At 40.1% G+C, this 25,227-nt stretch overlaps 1 protein-coding gene across 1 annotated transcript in view; it reads right to left on the bottom strand.

Annotated features, from left to right (window-relative positions):
* Positions 1 to 280: 280 nt before the first annotated feature.
* LOC126297531 (sulfide:quinone oxidoreductase, mitochondrial) overlaps positions 281 to 25,227 on the bottom strand; it is a 74,123-nt gene continuing 49,176 nt past the window's right edge. The window contains exons 6-8 of the mRNA XM_049988439.1: positions 21,231 to 21,417; positions 5,226 to 5,475; positions 281 to 488 (exon numbers count right to left, since the gene is read on the bottom strand). Of these exons, the coding sequence (XP_049844396.1) occupies positions 437 to 488; positions 5,226 to 5,475; positions 21,231 to 21,417 (489 nt within the window). The 3' untranslated portion in view covers positions 281 to 436. The remainder of the gene's footprint in view (positions 489 to 5,225; positions 5,476 to 21,230; positions 21,418 to 25,227) is intronic.

The following is a 25,227-nucleotide window of genomic DNA, read 5'->3' on the forward strand; positions in this document are numbered from 1 at the left end:
TCTTTTTTCAAGGGGGCAGGGTTTGTGACAATATTAAATACACTACTTGGATGATGCTACCTGGCTGAACTTTTCAAAATAATCATATGCTGGGAAAGCTTAAAATCTAACAGAAGTGCAATACATTTTTTGAATTTTTACAGACCTTACATGCTTTCTTTGTTAGAATAAAAATAATGCATTGTTGTAGGTGCAGACAGGAGAGTGAACTGAGTTTGTATTTTGACACTGGTTATTGTTATTACTTTGTATACTTTGATTCTTAATTTGAAACAAACAATGAATAATATACATTTATTTTATTTCTCCATATTTAAAATATTTCTCATTTGTTTATGTACACTATTTACATGCTTAGAAACACCTGTTAAGTTATACGTAAGTAGGTTTCATTTCATCACCATTAAAAATCAAGGGAGACTTTGTAAATAACCTTTCAGCCCAAGTGCAGAATCTTTCTCAGTAATGCTGGTCCATGCCAATAACCCCTGGAAAAAAGTTATAACATTTTAATGTTTTATGATTTATCTTATCAGCAATTTAATTCATGTAGTAATCTTTGCACAACTTTGAAGAAAGGGTGGAAAATAAACATGTTTTTAAGACACGTGTTATCTATGGCAATAAAACATAGAACAGCTTCCACTTCTCTTAATTTAAGAGATTACACTGATATTCATGAACACATTGTGCTGTAAAGCACAATTCAAAATAAAATTATAGCAAACAGCAATCCAAGCATTGTTCCATGGCAACCATTTACAAATTTCACTCTTCAGGGTAAATTTCTCTAATACAATTCTGAACTGCCCAAATGCGACTTTTGTATTTCTGTATTGTATAAGTCTTCATGAGAGTGGCATTGGTGTCCTAGAACATGAAGGGTGTTCTGCTCATTGACTTCCAACCCATAGGTGAATTAGGGAATACTGACCACTGCTGTGAAACACTGTAGAAATTGTGACAGAGCATTCAAAACAAGAGGTGTGGCATGCTCAGTGCCAGTATTATGTATGGATTGGCTCACAAAAACTGTTCTTGGGAGTTCATCTGGGAGCTGTCTGATCAGTCTCAATCCAGTCCTGAACTAGCTCCCAGCAGCATCCATATTCTCTTGCACCTCAAGACATCCCTGTCCTCCAGTCATCATTTTCAAAATAATGAACAGCTGAAGATGACTGTCACAAACTGGGTCCATTCCCAGGCAGCCGACTTCTACAGTACGACAAGTGTATCAATTCTGGTGGTAACTCCACCAAAAAAAAAATGGTTCAAACACTGCTGTACCTGCTGCAAAGAAAGTTTTTCATTTAACTTTTTTTTTTTTAAAAAGGGGGGGGGGGGGGGTAAAGGCTAACTTAAGTTCTGGGTGATTCTTGCAGAACCAACTATTAGGTTTGTGCATACATTTGTAGTTCTTTTTATGCTGATATTTCGTTTACTATGGGTTTATTTTTCTGTCATTTTTTATTTCTAGTTCACTATTGCTATTGAGTTACATATTGTCATTGGAGCTAGTTAGTCGAGCTGTGGGCACTAGAAAATGGTGTGCCAAGTGGAGTAATCTGAATATTTATGACCTCTTCTGTTCAAGTTCAACGAGAGGTGACAGAAGCTGAGGCAGCCATAAAAATTTGCACCATGTACAGGTATTGTGCTGTTGGACACAGCATAGCAAGAAAATGGTTTTCTCATTTTAAGAAAGATTGTTTTGAAATTGGTGACTCCACACTCAGGGAGACCTTTGGGATTTGATGGAGATCGTTTAAACACATTAATCCACAATGATCCACATCAGTGTACTCGAGAACTGACAAATGTGATAAACTGTGATGATTACACCATTGTGTGACATTTGCATGCACTGGAGAAGGTTCAAAAATCGGATGTGTGGATACCACATGCTCCGAGCCAAAATTACAAAAATCAGTGGATGTGCATCTCAACTGGCTTGTGAACAACACTGACCATTCCTATCCTGTATCATTACTGGTGACTAGAAATGGTGTCTATGCTAACATAAGGAAAAGAAAGGAATGGTTGAGCGCAAAGAAAGCAGCAACACTCTGTGCAAAGACCTGCGTGCATCCACGAAAGGTAATATTATGCTTCAGGAGGAACAGTGATGGTATGATGTACTACAAATTGCTTTCCCCAAAATGTAAACCTCACAGCTGAAGCCTTGCAGATGCAATCCAAGAAAAACTATCAAGAAGACTGCTACTCTACAATAATGCCCACCCACATTCTATTAGACTGATAAAAAACACTGTACAGGAGTTGGGGTGAGAAGTCATTGAACATCCACCTTGTTCACCTGCTCTTGTGCCCTCAGATTTTCCCTTTTTCCACACTATTGAACAACCTTCAAGGAACGTCCTTTCTGTACAAAAAAGCGCTCCGAACATGACTAGATGAGTTCATCTCAAAATCCTCACGATTTCAACAGTTACGGAATCGAGAAGCTACTCCACCATTGGCAGACTGTTGTAAATATTGAAGGATCACATATTAGAAATGAAGCAAGTCTCTGTTATATGTATCTGTTTTGTTTATTTAACTTGTGGAAAAATGCTACAAACTTATACACCAACTCAATAAATACCTATTAATGTTTTCAAGTTTGGCATAAAACATAACACCTTTTACTTAATTTGATTTTTAGCCCAATATTTGAACTGTGACTAAACTACGAACGACTATACCAGGATGATATTACTGCCTTGTGCTACGTATGACAATGATTTTCTGTGCTTGTTTGTTAGCAACAATATTATCTCCTGCTACTTCCTTGAAATTATTTTTGTTGTAAATGATTGTCATTGTCAAACATGGAACTTGTTCCATGCAATTTTCTCATAAATCTAACATTTACTACACCTCCCTTCTTAATTACAAAGAAAAAAAATATTACAATAGAAATAACTTCTTTTATATTATTGATGTGGCTGGTGATATTCAGGGCACATACAGCCATCGAAGTTTGCTTCTCAGCAATATTCAATCCAGATGCATCAGATCATCTCATCTCATCTTCAAAAACAATCCGTAACTAAAGCTGTAGTGCAATGCTGTGTACTCCCTCTATAAGGCAACTTAAACACAAGTATTGCATCCAGCCGTACTGTAGCATACCATATCACCCATATTTTCTTTTCCCCTGATGTCACCACAAAATTTTATAACTGGTGGAATAGCATTAGAGGTGTAACTGTTACTCCCTTGACACAGCATCATAATCAATGTTTAATCTCCAGTTACGTTTTGACAGGGGGGTCAAATGAGCAGATTCTTGCCTATTTTCCTAAGTCCTCATACTTTGATTCTGCTCACATTCAAGCACAATTAATATCTTTATGTTTTACATTCAAATGAATGTAAAGAAAAGACACAGTATTCATTTCAGGGCTCAGCTTCATTGCTATGCTTTTTCACCACAATATACAATCGCATAGACTGACATAGGTATAAAAATGAATCTGTAGTAATAATAGCAATAACCAAAGCACATTGAAACAGTAATTAGCTCTTATTTGATACCACAATGAAAAATAAAATTACTGAATGTAAGTCTAATTTATGATGCTGCTTTTAAAATGAACAGTAGCCTAACCACATTTTAAAACGAATACATACAGTATAGAGAGATTCTACAAAAAAGTCAAACACACACTTTGAGTAAAATATTGTAATTTTTGTTTGAATTTGTTACTACTTGATGCAGTGCAGTGCAGTGACTGACACACAATACTTCTCAAATAGTATCTGCACTGTTCAAAAATTCTGTTGCCTCTTTGAATCCTGAATCAAATTTCTCCTGTCTCATGCCCTTCCAAACACAAATCCCATGTGCCTATCATTTCTTTAACACACAGTAAATTACTCAGTCTCTGTCTGTATCTATGGATTCCCACAAACAATTCATATGTGAAAGGTAAGTTAAGCTTTTTTTTTTATTGACATGGCTTATTTGTTTTCCTTTCCTAACTCTATCTGAGCTTGTGCTCATTTTCTGATGACTGTGTCACAGCCGAGACATTAAATGCTGATCTTACTGTTAAGTATTTTCCATTTGCACCAATATTAAATATGTTTAAATAACAATATACAGCAGCTCCAGGACGGCTACAGCCCCACATGTTCATAGAAGTATAATTGATCTAGCAGTTATAGTCCCTACCACTGTCCCAGCATTGAGGAGTGGTGTTGGGTGGAAAGATAAGAGGTGAAGAAAATGATGATGGAGAGAAGCAGCAAGGAAAGCGGATAGTAATGTGGCACTGATGAGCATTTTGTGATGCTGGCAAGGGAATTGCTTGTGATATATGATAAAATGGAGGGGGGGGGGGGGGGGGAGAAGGGTGGCAGAGGAAGAGGGAAACTGCACGGTGGAGAGAGGAAAGTGTGATTATAGATTAATGGGTCAATGTGGACAGGTGTCAAGATGTGTGTGGGACATAAGTTTGTGGAGATTGAGAATAGGAGTATTGCATTATCGAAGGATTTGTTGTAAGAACAGTTACCATATACTTCAGAAGAGATGGTGTTGGACGGGGCGGGGGATAAAGTAACAGTTTTATTCATCTTCTTTATATGAAGATAATTGCTTCCATAACATGTCACAGGAATTATGAGTAAAAATTTGAGTAACAGTGGCACATAAATACCATAGGTATCATTATTCCTGGAGTTTTCCTGGTGTATTGAGTATAAGATGTTGATGTCATGTGGTTGCAATCCTAAAACCTCATGGAATAAGCACAGAAATGCTCCCCCAATTTCATATGACACCTGTTTTGACCTGTATTTGTGCAGCAACAAATAGAAAATCTGCTGCTGGGCAGTTAGTAAAATATATTCACAAAGAAAAGGCAAAGCACCTGACTCATATGCAAGCTTTACTAAAAGTTTCAGTTCAAAGTTACAGAATTTTTTCTTCTGTCACCATGATGAGAAAAGTGGGAGCAATACTTTCTGCAGATGACAAAACACACACACACACACACACACACACACACACACACACACACACACACACACACACACACACACAGAGAGAGAGAGAGAGAGAGAGAGAGAGAGAGAGAGAGAGAGAGAGAGAGAGAGAGAGAGAGAGAGAGAGAGAGAGAGAGAGAGAGAGAGAGAGGGGGGGGGGGGGGGGGGGGGAGGGGGAGGTTGTTTTTAAGATACAAATCAGTTTCTCACCAACTGAAAAATACACTTACCTCAGCATCATGCTCCAATAAACAGGAGGCAACACATGTGCTTTCATCCAATAGAACAACATCCTTTCTTTTCCTTGGTCAACTGGAAAGGTCTCCAATGGATTGCGATCATAATCAAATTCTGCCAGGATACATTTTCTTTGGCCAGTAACAAGAGGACATGATGTATACCCATCATACTCCGCTAATTTTGATTTATTTCCTTCCATAACTTGTTTCAAGTTTTTATACAACACTTCTGTCTGTGCAGCTGCAAGTAGGAAAACACACTAACTGATTCAGAAATGACAAAGTGTTGTGCCTTTGCAGCAGAATTAACTTGATCCCACCATCACCCATTATTCCCAACTATATTGAAGAATAAGGTGTGAGAAACATGGTTTCCAAATTTCCATCCATAAATTCTTGAACTGTATTATTAAAGATCATAATACACTAAATTTTGATAGTTTTTTAGCCTAAATGCACTCTATTTCATATAACATCTCAGTACTCTTTCTCAATATTTTACTATAATTGTTTATAACAAACAGCACACATGCCTCATGAATCCCCCAAAAAGATTAACACTGTGTGCCAGACCAGGACCTGAACCCCAAACCTTTTCATGAGAAAAATTCAGGAAGATACTGTCCACAAAAGACAAGGATCTCGAATCGGATCTCAGTCTGGCACACAGTTTCAATTTGTCAGGTAGTTCCAAAACAGCACCCACTCCCCTGCAGACTAAGATATTCATTCTGGAAACACACGTCTTAAACGTAGTTTTCTTAAGTAGCAGTCAGTTGAGTTTGTATTCAAATGATTACATTTTTGTCTAATACTGACGAGCGTTTGCTTTATATAAATGTCAGTTTCCAGTGTGTCATCCTGGATTTCTGAGCAATGTACAAAGGGTAGCATTAATCAATGTCTAATGTTATCATCTTATTGCTAACACTATCAGCTTAAGGAATCTTTAAGAGTACTGTTGGCACTGCCCGTTACATATGGTGACTGTAGCCTTAAGACACATGCCAGGAAGAGCGACATTTAACAGATGCTTGATAGTAGATAGTACTCATTAGTGAAATGTGTTTACCAAATAAGAACCACTTGAAACTGATTTCTCTCAAAAAAATGTGAAACACTTCAAACCTCATAACTGAAGCTATTCTTAAACATGGTAAAGCCCTCTCATTGAATAACAGAAAAACTAGAATAGAAAAAGCAGTATTAAATAGATCATAAAAACTAAGAACGATAAAGAGAACTCCAAACAACATTAGATGACACTAAAAAAAAAAACTGCAAGACACACAAACCAGACTACAGAGATCAATACAAGGGCTACAGGAAGATTGATCTCAGATGAAGAAAGGTAGAAAATATCTAAAAGAATAAAGAAATATTGGGCAAACAGAAGAACAAAATACCCTTTAGATAAGAAATTATAATAAACACTGTATAACTTAATACAAAAACTTGTGTGAATCTTTGTATAACTGACTGGAGTGGTCCAGTGCAGGCCATAAAATTGATTATGATAATAATAATAATAAATAATGCTCACTCGTTTCCTGCCAATATGCATTCCATACAAAGGAGTAGTATAGTCTGACTTGACAAGTCAGATGTTGGGAGTGTCTTCCTCCAATCGGAGCGCTCGGCGTCATGCCCGAGCTGTTCGCCGTTGCCACAACAAACTGTTAATTCTTTTCCAATTGCTTGTCTGCCGTTTATTCTTGTGTGTCTGGATCCTGGGTCCAGGCTTTTATTTCGCGTTCCTCACACATGATTAATACACACAGAACGATGGCAACTAAATGACGCACATTTCGTACTCTCTACTAGCCAAACACAACCGGATTCTTCCCCACAAGACTCGATTGGGCTTCGCATATTCAATTACCATCATCACAGAGATCGGCTTACTGTAGGCGAACTTCATACGACATGGCGTGAAACCAGGCACAAAAATCATCGTTGCAACTGGTTCTATAGATGAAAAAAATATGACGACGTAATATACATGGTCTTCTGCAGCGCTGCAGTAAAGTTGGTGTTGGAGACGCAGCAGGTTCTGGGTTCGAATGCCATCGGGAAATAATATATTGTTTTACATTTTAAAAATCTTTATCAATATTACTATTATTTTCAATTGATTGGTTCTAATATATTTTTTTATTTTTAATCTTTTGTCGTATCATTTTCATCATCGTAATGACTTTCACTTGCTCTTATTTTTCTTCTTTTTTTCGTTTGGAATCTGCCTGCGTCGCCTACAAACGGTGAGTGAGTTCCAACCAGGACTGATCATCGGTCGGTACCGCGTCAACTCACGTAGCAAAAGCGAGATGTTACTGTTCGTTTTTAGCGCTGAAACTGAATTTTGTGTGTCTCGAGTTTGCACGCACAGGACAACTTTAATAGCCGTCAGCAAAGCGAGCGTAATTAATACTTCTGTCGCAGGTTGCTGACCGCCGTTTTCTCGGATACATTGCACATCACAAGGCTCTGGTTAGGTTCGGGCACGAGTGTAAATTCAAGGCTACAAAACGCTTCATCTGCCACATTTCAATCACTAGTCATTTCAAATCATTTACGGACAGAACATGTCGCGTTCCCGCCATACCTGACAGCACCAGCATCCAACAGCCCTCTGTCTTACATGAACAGCATTTCTGCACTTGTGAACTGATCCGTCGCGTTTACGAGTCGCCTTTAACTGAAAGGTAGCCAATGTAGCAGCGCCAAGTGACAGACGTCAGTTATAAAGCAATTTTAAAGTAGTAGTAGTAGTAGTAGTAGTAGTAGTAGTAGTAGTAGTATTCAGTCCAAAGACAGGTTTGACGCACCCCTTCATGCTAATCTATCCTATACACACTGGAACCTACACCTATTTGAAACTCCTTACCTTAGCGTTGGTGTCGCCCAATTTTACCCTCCTCACTTCACCCCGTTACCTAATTTAAAATTCCTTGATACCTCAGGGTATGTCCTATCAACGTGTAAGACGTTAAAGGCGAATTCACACTTGTAGGAACGTCACCGTCACGTTTTTGAGCATCCACGGTCACAGCAATTCCCGAGTATTCGCACTGCACGGCACTTCAACGTCGTGACACTGCGTTACAGCAGGTACATAAAATACACACCAGAGGCGCTATTTCAAAAATCGAGACTGTGAAGGAGAGACCCACCACATAAGACTGTGGTTCCACACTCTTTAAAAAGAGCTGAGAGGAGGACTCGTCATTCTATAAATGAATACCTGCCGCAAAAGCGTTGTAACCCTCACTTTTCTAAGAAACTGGTTTGTCACGTATGTGCCAAGAGTAAGGTGTGTATAATGTTATGTTGGCAAACATGTACATTACGCGCCCTTTTTCGTTTGTTTCCTATTCGTCGCGAGGCGCTCGGATGCAGAAACATTGTAATTTTATAAACATGGAGCAGGAACGTTGTATGACGTTAAGTCAGAGTTTGTGCAAAGATATAAATAGGGGCCGGAAACGGAAAATTAAGTATAGTGAATGGAAGAGGAATGCGAAGAAACACAAACGGAATTCGGGGCAACCATATTTGGCCAACAATAGCAAACCAGAACCTGGGAAAATCCCTGCCGAACAGGTGGGTGCATAAACGTTGTACGCCAATCTCACACAATATTTCTGTGAAATGGGAGATTCCAGACGTCATTCGCAAACATTATATTGTAATACACTGTCATAGCCTTTACCTTTGACATTAATGTGGTTAACTACACTTATCATTACATCGTGCTCTCTTTATAGACTGTTACCTGCAAATGTAGATACCAGTGTAAAACACTAAAAATGGAGAACAACAGAGAGCTGTTTCAGGAATTCTACGCTTTAGACTATAATGCACAAACCAGACATTTGGCTTCGTCGTGCATTGAAACAGTAGACATCAAACATAGGGAGGCTGAGGAGACCATTTCGTGCAGACACGTACTTTTTAAGAAGAGGGGCAGAAAAAATTCAGGTATGTCAAAAAACGTTGTGCATGGTATATAGGATTACAGGTAGACGTGTACAAATTCTCCAAGGGAAGATGAAATGTGGTGTGCCGTTAAAAGACAGAAAGGGTAAGCATGTGAATCGTCCAAATAAGCTGCAGGACAGCTTGAAGGACATTGAGAAGCTACCAAAACAAGAAAGCCACTACTCAAGACATAAGAATGAAAAGCTCTGCCTGAGATCCGAATTGAATATTGCTAAACTTTGCCTTTAAAAACGATAATCCGACAATACAGTGCAGTGAAACATCTTACAGAGATATTTTCAGGAGACAATATAATTTTCGCTTTGGAGTACCACGTTCGGATTCATTTGGGTATTGTGACAGACTGTTCTTGCAGTTATTTAACAGTGAAAATGAAACAGGCGAAGAAAGCAAACAGGCGAAGAAAGCAAACAGGCGAAGAAAGCAAACAGGCGAAGAAAGCAAACAGGCGAAGAAAGCAAACAGGCGAAGAAAGCAAACAGGCGAAGAAAGCAAACAGGCGAAGAAAGCAAACAGGCGAAGAAAGCAAACAGGCGAAGAAAGCAAACAGGCGAAGAAAGCAAACAGGCGAAGAAAGCAAACAGGCGAAGAAAGCAAACAGGCGAAGAAAGCAAACAGGCGAAGAAAGCAAACAGGCGAAGAAAGCAAACAGGCGAAGAAAGCAAACAGGCGAAGAAAGCAAACAGGCGAAGAAAGCAAACAGGCGAAGAAAGCAAACAGGCGAAGAAAGCAAACAGGCGAAGAAAGCAAACAGGCGAAGAAAGCAAACAGGCGAAGAAAGCAAACAGGCGAAGAAAGCAAACAGGCGAAGAAAGCAAACAGGCGAAGAAAGCAAACAGGCGAAGAAAGCAAACAGGCGAAGAAAGCAAACAGGCGAAGAAAGCAAACAGGCGAAGAAAGCAAACAGGCGAAGAAAGCAAACAGGCGAAGAAAGCAAACAGGCGAAGAAAGCAAACAGGCGAAGAAAGCAAACAGGCGAAGAAAGCAAACAGACGAAGAAAGCAAACAGACGAAGAAAGCAAACAGACGAAGAAAGCAAACAGACGAAGAAAGCAAACTGAACCATTTACATGTGGAAGCAGTGTATTCAGTGCTGGAGAAGGATACAGTAAAAAAGCTAAAGCAAATGAAACCTATTTTGTGATATGCACAGGCAACAGGTGCCATATTGTCCTACCCTTGCCCATTCTGCGGTTTTCTATCAACGTCAGCTGTCAACCTACAATCAGGCAATACATAACGTTGGTGACAATAAGGTGTGGATGTATGTATGGCCTGAAACAGTTCCGCCGGTTGGTTTTAGCTTGAATGGTCTACCTAGACTTTATGCTGAGCCATTTCCTGTCTCTGCGGAAAATAAAGCTAATCTGCTAGACATGTGTAGATTTACTTCAGAAAAATACCTTGACTTTTATGAGAACCTAAAGATAAAGTAAATGACAGTGTCATGGTCGGTGACGCAAAACGTACGTTTGCACCAATATGTCTTTTGTGCCGTGAATAATCGTGTTACACAGTGGGAACTATTAATAATGTTTCGTTTAAACTGCGTGTACAGTATCGATTCTGTTTCGTTATATTCTTGTGAAATGAAAATGTGAACGTTTATCACAGCAAACTCTTCTTTTGTAACAATATTTCCACCTTCAGTCAAACACCTAAAAGTTCCGACATTGTATAATGTAAATTGTATTAACGCCTAATCGAAATATAACCAATAAACAGTATTAGAGGTTAAATAATATCTGTGGTATAAACGTTGTAACCCACAAAAGTGCTACTCTCGTTAGAGTTACGTTTTTGCATGGATGCCGAACGAAAATCTGTAATATCTTACTTTTCATGTACTGCCACAACTTGTACCCATTAATCAGGAATGGGGACTCATTTCAAGTGATTCGGAATGCTATTTCTGCCGTTCGTAAACCTGTTGCATAGGTAATGGTTTTTCGCGCTTCCTGTACAATTTGTATTTTGAGGGTTACAACGTTTTTGCCGGCAGGTATTCAAATATTTCAGAATATCTAAACAACTACCTGTTAAGCAAGACACAAATAAAAATTACGGAGAAAAGTTCAAGATGACGGCATCGAATATCACCACGGCAGAAGCTGATCGTTTGCCTAAGGTATATCTACATGGACCGTTTTACTGAACTACAAACCAAATATGGAGGTGCTACTTAACGGCAGCAACATGGAAATATCCCGTGACACCATTAAAATCCCGTCCAAACATTCTTCCCAAGAAACCCTGACGTGTGTCGATAACGTTCTATTGACGGCGTGTGTGATTGCCACCATTTGATGAAGTTGAACTGAAGAGGCTAATCTTTTGTCGTGACGGTGCGTTCCGTCAACTGTTAATGCACCTTAATACAGCTTTATATATTTCGATTTTCTTGTAAACCTAAAATTGTGTAAAGAATGTTTATTGATACGTGTAAATAATAATGTAAATAACTGCAATTTATACTGGATTAATGCTGGTTAGGGAAATGTTACGGGTATGTATCAAAGAGTAAAAACGCGCTGTTCTAGGAGAGTCTCTGGATGCGAGTGGAGTGACGTCGGAACGCGCGCGATGCACAAGCACTCAGCCGCGGCTCCAGAATAATCGAATGAGCGAGTTCTGTGCGAAGTCAGTGTGAGCAGAAGTTTTACTTAGCAGCACGATAGCAATTGACAAGCGTGGGCAGATGAAAATGCGGCCCCATTCACATGAAGATCCTGCTCCGCAAATGGTCACTCCTAAGTAAATCTGCAGCATTGTCGACGACGGCTACAATTTCATCTCTTCAACAGCGAACAACCGTAAGACTGTTCTACTCAGTTCAAGTTTTTTTTTTAGAACTACAATGACATACAGAAATATTGGTGAACTTTTAGTTTTAATAATAATTACGGCAAAAGAAACTTTAACCTAATAATTACCCTAAATCATTGTTACCAAGTCAGTCCCATGTCAATTCCCATTATTGACACTGTGTCGTTTGTTTGAACGGAAAGAAATGTATAAAAAATTAATTTCACTGCCACCGTTTCTATATTTTTTTAATAATTTTGAAAACAAAAGTAAAAGTTTTTAATGCGCCTCAAAACTTCACTGTTGAGATAGATGCATCTTGTTTAAATAGAAAGTTATTCTTGCAGATTCAATTATCCAAAAGTAAATTACTTCCTGGCACTTAAAACTAAAGATTTTAATTAAAAGAAAATAATTATTCATACTTGCTAATTTTACTTGAACCTGTGCTAATTTTACTTGAACCTGTAATGCTGTTTTGCGTGTTGGCCTGGTTCGTATTTCGGCGTTACAGTTGTGCTGACATTCGGGGGTAGTTCTTTTATTTGAATGACTCTAAAGTAAAGTTTTCTTTCGAGTTTCATTGCCAATTCCAAGCTAGCAAAAGTGAGTAAACGCTACTGTGCGGTTACGTAACTATTTAGCATAGCGCGATTTATTTATTTCTAATTAATTTCATTGTGTTTAATAACGAGTGTGGTAACAACTGAAATTCTTTTTCATTATTTCGTGGCTTTTCTGCAAACGGTGTGTAGCCTTCTGTTGCCGTACGTATTCAAATTATTCCTTATCATTGCTGTTCACAATTTTCATTACTTAGTGCTCAATTAGACTGACGACTTTATCATAATTTATTCCAAAAGTATTGGTAAAGTTTATTGTTTTATATCCCGAGTCTCGTGGTACCCCTTTTCGTTTGAACAAATACTTGAATGACTGCACAATTTTTGATAACTGAACTAATTTAACAGAAATTAGAATAGGCTGAATAAGTTGTCCTCAGAGATAACATCTTGTAAATCTCTCCCTCACTAATGTGTGTACATTTTCCGTCCAATAGTCTTGCAAAATTTTTACTCTCGCGAACACGGTCAAGCATATTTTCATGAAAGCTGGTTATGTAAAGGTGATTATTACAGACTGTTCCTTTCTTTTAGTCAAAGAGTGCCATAAATTCCTTTTTCCTCAGTTTGAGTCAATACCTCATCATTTGCCATTTTATCTACAGATCTAATAATGTGCATTCTTCTACTGCACCCCATTTCAAAACCTTTTATTTTCTTCTTGTCTGAACTGCTTGATGTCCATGTTTCATTTCCATACAAAGCTACACTCCAGACGTACCTCTAGAAAATATTTCCCAACCCTTAATTTTTTTTAGACGTTAACAAAGTCCTATTTTTCAGAAAGACCTTTAGTGCAATTACATTTTATAGCCTCTCTACTTCAGTTATTATGCTCCCAAATCACTAAACCCACATACTACTTTCAGTGTGTCAGTTCCTAATCTTACGGCCTATGTACAGGGTGATTCTAAAAGAATACCACAACTTTAAAAATGTGTATTTAATGAAAGAAACATAATATAACCTTCTGTTATACATCATTACAAAGAGTATTTAAAAAGGTTTTTTTCACTCAAAAACAAGTTCAGAGATGTTCAATATGGCCCCTCCAGACACTCGAGCAATATCAACCCGATACTCCAACTCGTTCCACACACTCTGTAGCATATCAGGCGTAACAGTTTGGATAGCTGCTGTTATTTCTCATTTCAAATCATCAATGGTGGCTGGGAGAGGTGGCCGAAACACCATATCCTTAACATACCCCCATAAGATCAGGGCTTCTTGGAGGCCAGTGATGAAGTGCTCTGTCACGGGCTGCCTGGCGGCCGATCCATCGCCTCGGGTAGTTGACGTTCAGGTAGTTACGGACAGATAAGTGCCAATGTGGTGGTGCTCCATCCTGCTGAAATATGAATTGTTGTGCTTCTTGTTTGAGTTGAGGGAACAGCCAATTCTCTAACATCTCCAGATACTGTAGTCCAGTTACAGTAGCACCTTCGAAGAAAAAGGGACCAAAAACTTTATTGGCTGTAATGGCACAGAAAACGTTCACCTTAGGCAAGTCACGTTCATACTGAGTTGTTTCCCGCGGATTCTCAGTGCCCCATATACAGACATTGTGACGGTTGACTTTCCCGTTAGTGTGGAAAGTTGCTTCATCACTAAACACAATCTTTGAAACCAAAGATTCATCTGTTTCCATTTGAGCAAGGATAAAATCACAGAAATCGATTCTTTTAATCTTATCAGCTGCAGACAGTGCTTGAACCAATTTCAGACGATAAGGTTTCACAACTAACCTTTTTCGTAGGACTCTCCATATAGTTGATTGTGGAATTTGCAGCTCTCTGCTAGCTCTGCGAGTCGATTTTCCTGGGCTGCGGATAAATGCTTGCTGGATGCGTGCTACATTTTCATCACTCGTTCTTGGCCGTCCAGAACTTTTCCCTTTGCACAAACACCCATTCTCTGGAAACCATTTATACCAACGTTTAATACACCACCTATCAGGAGGTTTAACACCATACTTCGTTCGAAATGCACGCTGAACAACTGTCGTAGATTCACTTTTGCCGTACTCAATAACACAAAAAGCTTTCTGTTGAGCGGTTGCCATCTTAGCATCAACTGACGCTGACGCCTAGTCAACAGCGCCTCAAGCGAACAAATGTACAACTAAATGAAACTTGATAGCTCCCTTAATTCGCCGACAGATAGTGCTTAGCTCTGCCTTTTGTTGTTGCAGAGTTTTAAATTCCTAAAGTTGTGGTATTTTTTTTTTTTAATCACCCTGTATTACCTGATTTAATTAGACCATATTCCATTGCCTCCGTTTACTTTTGTTAATGTTCATCTTAAAATCTCTTTTCAGGACACTATCCAATCCGTTCTTCAGCTCTTCGAAGTCATTTGCTGTGTCTATCAGAACTACAATGTCAGTGACAGAACTTTAAGTTTTTATTTCTTCTCCATGAACTTTGATTCCCTTTCAAAATTTCTTATTGGTTTCCTTCAGCTTGCTCAATATACAGATTGAGTAACACAGGGAAAAATCTATAACCCCATCTCACTCTTTGCTGAACTACAGCTTCCCTTTTATGCCCTTTGGCTCTTACAATTGCAGTTTGGTTTCAGTACAAGTTGTAAATGACCCTTTGTTATCCATATTTTATCCCTGCTACTTTCAAGATTTAGAGGCTAGTCAACATTCTTAAAGGCTTTTACTAAAGGTATCAATGTTGCAAATGTAATTTGTCTTTCTTCAGCCTGTCTTCTAAGGTAAGTTGTAGGGTCAACATTGCTTTGCAAACAAAACTTATCTTCCTCAAGGTCAGCTCCTGCCAGAGTTTGCAATATTCCATAAATAATTTGTGTCAATATTTTGTAGCCATGATTTATTAAATTAATGGTGCAGTAGCATTCTCAACTGTTAACACCTGCCTTCTTTCGGACTGGTATAATTACATTGTTCATGAAATCTGGGGGTGTTTTGCTTGTTTCCTGTATTTTGCATACCAGGTCAAATAATTTTGTCATGGCTCTCAAGGATCTCAGTAATTTTGAGGGAACATGATATACTCCAGTGGCCTCGTTTCCACTATGGTCTTTCAGTCCTCCATTAAATTCTTCTTGCATTATCCTATCTCCCATCTCATATTCACCTACTTCCTTTTCTCTTTCTATAATATTTTTCTCAAGTTTGTTGCCCATACATAGATCCTCTAATAAGCTGTTCCATTGCTGCTCCATGGGGCAAAGGTGCCTGTGTTCACCCATCATGCTTATGGGCAGACACTTGTAGTGTAGGGTTTAGGCTACCCACCAGTCAGCTGTATTGCACACGCTCTGCACATATATGAGCTGCTTGGCCAACCCTGCCTGCGGCATTCAGCCAGTGGGGCACAATTGATTATGCTAAACCCTTGGTGCAAGACAGCCACACATCAGCTAATTGTCCATCCATGCTCACCTGTGCCTGTGCTCACCTGGCTCCTCCCACAGGACATGCAAGTTGTAACAGCCTGCTCTATGTCCTTCCACCTTTCAGTTATCCATTCTTTGCCTATTACTGCCCCATCCAAGCTCTTGATATTCACCAGTTGCCCCTTTTCTCCAAAGGCCTCTAATTTTCCAATAGGTGGCATCTATACTGCACCTAATTATGGATGCTTCTACCATCTTGCATTTGTCCTCTAGCCATTCCTGCTTAGCTAGCCTTACCATACACCCAGGATTAGCCCAGACAGTCCTGGTCCTTTTTTTTTTAGTGCTGTCCAGGGTTTGAAAATTTTATGACTGGGAAGGACTTTTTTAAAATTTTAGACCTATATGTTCAATATTGCATTTTTGAATATTCTCTTACAGCTGTCTCTCTCTCAGCTGACTTTGAAGCAAGAACTGATGTCGAAGGTTCCACCGCAACTTTTCATGTAACTTGTCTACACTTTTTGATCATTTGACCTTTTTCTTTTGCATCATCATGTAGCTATGGGCAAAAGAAAGTGTATGAATAATGTTAACCTGCAACAGGAATACACATTTTTGAAAGTTTGTAGTGACAGTAATAATGAATGTATTCATTGCACACAATTCACTGGAGAACTGTTGCACACAAAGGAAAGGGTTCTATTAAAGACAGCTCAACACAGGAGTGGTTATAATGCAATTACTTCATCAAACATAAGATGATTTTTTACAGCTAAATAAGGGAATAACAGTGATCTGGGTTCTGCTATTAAAAAAGGCTACATTTTCATACCACATTGCTAGACACAAAATCTGTTTTAAAACATCAGACTGCACATCTTAAACTTGTTAAAATGTTATATAATCCAAAATTTTCTGCTAGAATCAAGACTGAGTCAGTTATTCTTTACATTATTTTGTCATTTATATCTGATACATTGTTGCATTCTTTGGGGAAAACAATCATGCAACAGCAACAATGATTAGCACAAACTTGTCCGACGTCATATCTAGTCAAAAATATAACTGAATAAACAAAGTTTAACATTTCAGTAAACAGTTAAAACTTTTAAGTAATTTCAAAAATATTTCCTAGGTTAGAAAAAATGCTAAGCCTATGCTTAACCATTTTGAACTTAATTTGCTGCATTTTTATGTTTCATCTTTTCATCAATTAAATTCAATATTCTGTGTGTTATCCAGGGGTTTCCACTATGCCTTGCCTTTTTACCTATATTGCTGCCTTCTCTATTTCATCTCTCAAAACTACACACTGTCTTCTACTATATTCCTACCCTCCCATTTCACTGTTCACAAAGGGTTAGTCTGGTCTCTCCACAGATCCCCCACCTGTGTTTGCACATACAGTATTGCTACCTGTATTGTTGATGCATGCAAGCCACCCCACCTTGAAAAGTTACATCACACATTTTGTTCCAAGCACTGATGGAACTGTCGTACACTATGCTTCAAATACTCATCAAAAGTAACACAAACACAGTATTGATAGTAATGCTGATTGGTTGTCACTGACAAAGCTAAATTTGGATATGTCTATGTTTATTAAACCCATTAAATCAATGCAGATTTCAGTCCATAAACTGATCATCCAGTATTAAGATATGGAAAATCAGTGGGTGCCATGATATCTCCATAAGCTGTGTCCATTCTCAGTTAAAGCAGATGTCCCCAATTCAAAATATGTGCTCCTTAGGGACATAGCCAAATCACTGGTATCTGTAGATACTTTGCAACACTATGCTTCAATTCTGTGAGTGTGCTATCCAGGTAAGGGTACACTTCAAACATCTTCATTCACTTTCCATGGTAGTAGGAAAGTCTAAATCTGTTATTCTGACCAGCACACAGTCAAACTGCTTAGTTAAGCCTTAGAAGCACCAGTACTTAAACAGCACACAGAAAAGGTGTGTTAAATACAAATATTGTATTATAATGCATTCGTCTGAGTACATCCATACTCACAAGAAACTTGAATTACTTCATGCTGAATCACTGGAAAGCTAATACTTTTGCCAAACTTATTTTTAAAATGTAGAATCAGTATTGGTTCAGTTATGTACATGGTTAATCTGTTTAGAGTAAGGAGCTCGGTAATCTCTAAAGGAGGCCCGTCATGTACTATTACGAATGGATATGGAGATGAATCAATTTTGGCTGTTTTAACAGACCTGCTGCAGTTTGAAGTAAGAAACAATGAACATTACAGTTAACTGTTTATAGTGACAGTCATCTTAGGCTAACATTTGTTCAGATTTTGGTAACTACCTAGAACTGGCAATGTCAGAAGTTCTGATGCATTTTTCCTATCCCTTTTAGACACACGCACACACGCTCGTGCGCTCAACAATGGTGTTTATTGTACATGCAAGAATATTCAACTAGGGGTACTACACCAGAAATTTCTCACTTATAGCAGTTGTTGATTTCATGCAGAACATATGGTAACAAATAAAATATAAAAATAAAACACAACTGGCACATTACTGTTTATACCAATGAACCCACAACAACACTGATTTGTCATCTGGACTGTCCAGTAAAAGTAACTGTGTACACACTGTGCTGTGCATATTGTGTTTAATCTTTCTATACAGATATTGCTGTACTACTTGATAGACTGCAGTGTTTGACTTGTTTGGTTTCCTTTGCTACATATGTCCCATTTTCTACAGACTCACAACTGCTGTAGCATTTACACCCTCATACAAACTGTATTCATCAAGGCTATCCATTCACTCCCTTCAAACTATCTTGTTTCTAGGAAATCATTCATCACTATCACTGACAGTGTCACCTGATGCAACGACAAGTATTGGCAAATGACACAAAATGTTTGGTATTCTCCTGCAGTAGAATAGGTCTGTACTTCAGTCATTCACAAATCATATCATGGTTGGAAATCCCTGTAGTTTTCATATCACTGGTACGGTTCTACCATTATCCTGAAATTTTTACATAAAGTAGTGAACATATTTGTTGTTTGCACATGTGAGCAAGCGTTAGCTACTACCGGTGTGGGTAATTGTCAAACAGTTTCCTGTCACACTTGCTAAACAGAAATACTTCCCCAAATTTCTTAACTTTTCATTCAACACCAATCGCTACATCATCACCTTTTTAATCTTTTCCTGCTTCTGCTTCCAGTGACTCGAAATGCTAAAGACTATTGCCAAGACATCTAATGTTTGTCTAATGACTGAAAATGCTTTTCACAAAAGATATTGAGTACAACAGTGGATAAATCTTTGCCTCTGAAGGCTTTACTGAATTTCTGCATTCCCTAGTCTATTTTCAAGGAAATATGACTGGAACTTTAATACAGTATAACACCAGTTTCATGTTCCCACAATTAACGTTTTCCCACCATATACGACATTTTTTATCAGTCCCATCAAATTTCCTTTGCCCACAATGTTAATTTTCACCTGATTTTGGATCAACATACTTATAATTTTCCTGTGATTTACGCATTACAAAAAAATGTTTGTGAAGAAAAAAAATGATGCTGGCTGTCCAGTAGTGTTTACAAATCTTACACGGTCAAGTTTCTTGACACCAGGGCACTCTATTCAGTGGATTTGAAATGGTAAACATGCAAGTTAGAACAATTGCTGCTGTATCTCCCACTGCTGCCAAGCTCTACTTGGCGTGGTGGCTGATAGGAGTAACTAGGTTTGTTCAAATGACGATATCATGACCAATCACAACCATTTCCAAACTGTCTAACTGTGCAAACACAGTTTCGTGATTGTTGTGATTATTGTGACACCTCCGTTGAACTTTTTGTTTAAACACAGCGTTGGGTACATATTTTATTAATGCTGAGCAAAACGTGTTTTGAGAATTTATTCTCGTTGTCAAGTGCAGTATTTATCTATGCATTTTTTGTGATTTTACACAAACAAGCAATGTGAGTGATAATTTGTGTGTGTGTGTGTGTGTGTGTGTGTGTGTGTGTGTGTGTGTGTGTGTGTGTGTGTGAGAGAGAGAGAGAGAGAGAGAGAGAGAGAGAGAGAGATTTTCTACATAACTGATGAGGCACAGTACCTGATAACCTCAAAAAGATGACTACAGTGCAGATGACGCAGAATAAAACATATTCAAACACCACACAAAATACTTATGTCCACATTTATACTTGACAATGAGAATAAATTCTTGAAATGTGTCATGCTAAGCATGAAAAAATATGTAACTGTTGCAGGATTTCATTATTTAAATAATGAATGACAGCTGAAGGCTTTCAAAAGCATCAATTATGACATGGAATTGAGTGAAACATTCCTACTTCCCAGACAGTTACCAGTTCTAGTTCCATCAGTGGTTTTTACTACGTAATAAACCTTCATTAGATAATAAACAAGTCCCTGACAATTCTTTCGATGCCTGTTATGTATGTATATCATACCTAAAGTGCTAGGGGGTATCCTATACAAAGCTTTTGCAGCTTAAAACGTTATTTCCCACATTTTACATTTTCCTGTGTTTTACACCCTTGAAAAGTGTAAAAAAGTGGGGTTTCACTGTATTAGTCATTTGAATATGTGATAATAAAAACAAGTTGTTTGCACAACAGTCTTTCTTGTCATTACTAGGACTCTCTGGCCATCAAAATTCCAACAGACTACTGCACAATAATATTTAATTGCAGTTTTTAGCAACTGCACATCGCTACATTGAAAATAAAACCACAATTATTGTTTTCTTGCAAAACTAATATCAAGTCACTGACACTTTTTTCCATTTTCACCAATAGCCTCAAATATCTTTTCTGGGGTTATTGGAAATAAAATACTTATGACAAATACATGACACCCATTCTATTCAGGGAGTGATTTTGAGCATGCTATCAAAAATGATAGCGAGTATGATAACTCTGCATACTCATTCAACAAATTTATATTTTACTTTTCACTGCCTCAACATATCTTTCTAGGCAATTAATATTTAGCGTTTTTAAAATTGAGATGAAAGATTAATAATAATAATAATAATAATAATAATAAAAATTAATAAGTAGTAGTAGTAGTAGTAGTAGTAGTAGTAGAGGAACTAACAACACAACCTCTGATTACATAGCCTGAGCATCAGATACATAATGTCAAATATGGATGTTACATCCCAAATCACTTACCAATAGCTGCAGCTGTCTTTGATGTAGGAAGATTAGCACAGTCACCTATTCCAAATACATTTTTGAAGACGTCGTGCTGAAGAGTGTATTTGTTAACAGTCAAATAACCATCAGAATCAGCTAACTCTTTGTTTCCTCTTAAAGCATATGGTGTCTGGTGTGGGGGTACCACATGCAAGAAGTCAAACTGAAAATACATACCTCTAGTTACTCATTGGAAAGGGATGTACACTCCTGGAAATGGAAAAAAGAACACATTGACACCGGTGTGTCAGACCCACCATACTTGCTCCGGACACTGCGAGAGGGCTGTACAAGCAACGATCACACGCAAGGCACAGCGGACACACCAGGAACCGCGGTGTTGGCCGTCGAATGGCGCTAGCTGCGCAGCATTTGTGCACCGCCGCCGTCAGTGTCAGCCAGTTTGCCGTGGCATGCGGAGCTCCATCGCAGTATTTAACACTGGTAGCATGCCGCGACAGCGTGGACGTGAACCGTATGTGCAGTTGACGGACTTTGAGCGAGGGCGTATAGTGGGCATGCGGGAGGCCGGGTGGACGTACCGCCGAATTGCTCAACACGTGTGGCGTGAGGTCTCCACAGTACGTCGATGTTGTCGCCAGTGGTCGGCGGAAGGTGCACGTGCCCGTCGACCTGGGACCGGACCGCAGCGATGCACGCCAAGACCGTAGGATCCTACGCAGTGCCGTAGGGGACCGCACCGCCACTTCCCAGCAAATTAGGGACACTGTTGCTCCTGGGGTATCGGCGAGGACCATTCGCAACCGTCTCCATGAAGCTGGGCTACGGTCCTGCACACCGTTAGGCCGTCTTCCGCTCACGCCCCAACATCGTGCAGCCCGCCTCCAGTGTTGTCGCGACAGGGGTGAATGGAGGGACGAATGGAGACGTGTCGTCTTCAGCGATGAGTCGCTTCTGCCTTGGTGCCAATGATGGTCGTATGCGTGTTTGGCGCCGTGCAGGTGAGCGCCACAATCAGGAATGCATACGACCGAGGCACACAGGGCCAACACCCGGCATCATGGTGTGGGGAGTGATCTCCTACACTGGCCATACACCTCTGGTGATCGTCGAGGGGACACTGAATAGTGCACGGTACATCCAAACCGTCATCGAACCCATCTTTCTACCATTCTTAGACCGGCAAGGGAACTTGTTGTTCCAACAGGACAATGCACGTCCGCATGTATCCCGTGCCACCCAACGTGCTCTAGAAGGTGTAAGTCAACTACCCTGGCCAGCAAGATCTCCGGACCTGTCCCCCATTGAGCATGTTTGGGACTGGATGAAGCGTCGTCTCACGCGGTCTGCACGTCCAGCACGAACGCTGGTCCAACTGAGGCGCCAGGTGGAAATGGCATGGCAAGCCGTTCCACAGGACTACATCCAGCATCTCTATGATCGTCTGCATGGGAGAACAGCATCCTGCATTGCTGCGAAAGGTGGATATACACTGTACTAGTGCCGACATTGTGCATGCTCTGTTGCCTGTGTCTATGTGCCTGTGGTTCTGTCAGTGTGATCATGTGATGTATCTGACCCCAGGAATGTGTCAATAAAGTTTCCCCTTCCTGGGACAATGAATTCTCGGTGTTCTTATTTCAATTTCCAGGAGCGTATTAACAAGCAGCAAGGTATTCACACAATAGCAGCCCAACATGACAAAAGCTAGTAAATGCATTATGCATCTAAAATATTGCATGCACACACGTGTGTGTGTGTGTGTGTGTGTGTGTGTGTGTGTGTGCACGCACCCCCCCCCCCCCCCCCACACACACACACACACACACACACACACACACACACACACACACATCCATCCATACATATCAATTATTGTGTGTTATATGGAGGGGATAAGAGTATGGAGGAAGCAGAAATTGTTGGGTGGAGGGAGTGGGGACAGTGGGTTACCCAAGATTGAGGCCAGGGCAATTATGGGTACGGAGGATGTTTTGTAAGGATAACTCCCATATCTGTGTAGCTCAGAGAGGCTAGTGGTGGTGGGAAGGATCCAGATGGGCAGAGTTGTGTAGCAGCTATTGAAATTGAGCATGCTGTGCTTAGCTACATGTTGTGCCACCAAGTGGTTAACTTTGTTCTTGGCAAGAGTTTGGCAGCTGCCATTCATCCTGGTGGACAGCTGGTTGGTAGTCATGTCGACATAAAAGGCCATGCAGTGTTTACATCATTGTTGGTATATGACATGGTTGCTTTCATGGGTAACCAGGCCTCTGATGGGATACAATAATCCTCTGACAGGAATGGAGTAGGCGGTGCTGGCTCGGTGGATTGGGCAGATCTTGCACCTTGGCAAGGGGATTGGCATATGGGACTGGCATATGAATGGACAAAATTGTTGGGTAGGTTGGGAGGGCAACGGACCACCATTTTAGTGGGGCTGGGAAGGATCTTGGGTAGGATGTCCCTCATTTCACAGCCAGATGAAAGACAGCTGAAGCCTTGGCAAAGAATATAGTTCAGTTGTTCCAATCCCAGGTGATACTGGGTAGCAAGGTGGATGTTCCTTTGTAGCTGATTCTAGGGGGTGGTGGGAGGATTGGGGGTGTGTGAGGATGCAGAATGAGAAATTGGTTTGTGGACTAGGCTCCATACAACCTGGCCACTCGTGGACGGCGCATTTGCTGTGATGAGAACATCCTTGTCCAGTATGTGGAAGGCCTTGTGAAGGCATTCACAGATAAAAAGTACCCCCAAACCTAGTCCACAAACACATTTCCCGTGCCATATTCTCACACAACCCTAGTCCTCCCTCCACCCCCAAGAATCATCTACAAAGGGGCACTCCCCTTGTCATCCAGTACTACCTTGTGCTGGAACAACTGAACCATATCCTTTGCCAGGGCTTTGATTACTTCTCATTTGGCCCTGAAATGAGGGATATACCATCCAAGATCCTTCCCACCCCTCCTAAAGTGGTGTACCATTGCCCACCCAACCTACACAACATCCTAGTCCATTCCTATGCCACTCCCACTCCCAACCTATTGCCACAAGGATCATAACTCTGTGGGAGACAATGGTGTGAGACCTGCCAATCCACTCACTCAGCATCTCTTACTCCAGTCCTGTCATAGGTTTATTCTATCCCATCATAGGCCGAGTCACCTGTGAAAGCAGTCATGTAGTATATCAGCTATGCTGCAAACACTGCAAAGCCTTTTATGTCAGCATGACTACCAACCTTCTATCCACCAGGATGAATTGCCACTACCAAACTGTTGCCAAGAACAAAGTTGTCCACCTGGGGGCACAATATGTAAGCTGCATCACCACTTGGGTCATCTGGATCCTTCCCTCTACTACCAGCTTGTCTGAACTACACAGATGTGAGGTATCCTTACAATGCATCCTCCACACCAACAATTGTCCTGGCCTCTCAGGTAACCCACTGTCCCTGCACCCTCCAGCCAACTGTTTCTCATTGCTCCATCCTGTTAATCCCTCCCAATTCACATCCATAAATCACCTTCAGCAGACGCCACTCCCCACCAGCCCCTACAATTGTGCATTACATGCCTAGCCCATACACCTGCCACCCCCACTTCCTAGCTGGACAACTGTCTGCCTCCCTCCGAGCCACAGCCACCTAGCCCCAAGTCCCTCTCTTTGTCTCCTGCCTCCCTCTTCCTCTACTCACCCCACCTGATACTACCCCCACCACAGTCAGTCCACCTGCAAAGAAACAAAGTATTGGTGCTGCCAGTCAAGCCGGTACCTTGTAAGGCTAGAGATGGTTGTTTGTCACATGATGTCAAATAGGTATAGAGCTAAGCTGTCTTCAACAGGTGGCATCATTTTCCATTACAAGTAGTCTATCACCAGAATTCCCTTCTCTGTGAAAGTTAGCATTCATATTTTCTTTTATAAAATTCTGATAAAGTTATTGTGGTATTTAACATGTGTGTCTGCAGAAAAGAGGGACCAAATTAACATATTTGAAGGAAACTTG

Source organism: Schistocerca gregaria, chromosome X (genome assembly GCF_023897955.1).
Source record: "Schistocerca gregaria isolate iqSchGreg1 chromosome X, iqSchGreg1.2, whole genome shotgun sequence".
Taxonomy (NCBI): Eukaryota; Metazoa; Arthropoda; class Insecta; order Orthoptera; family Acrididae; genus Schistocerca; species Schistocerca gregaria.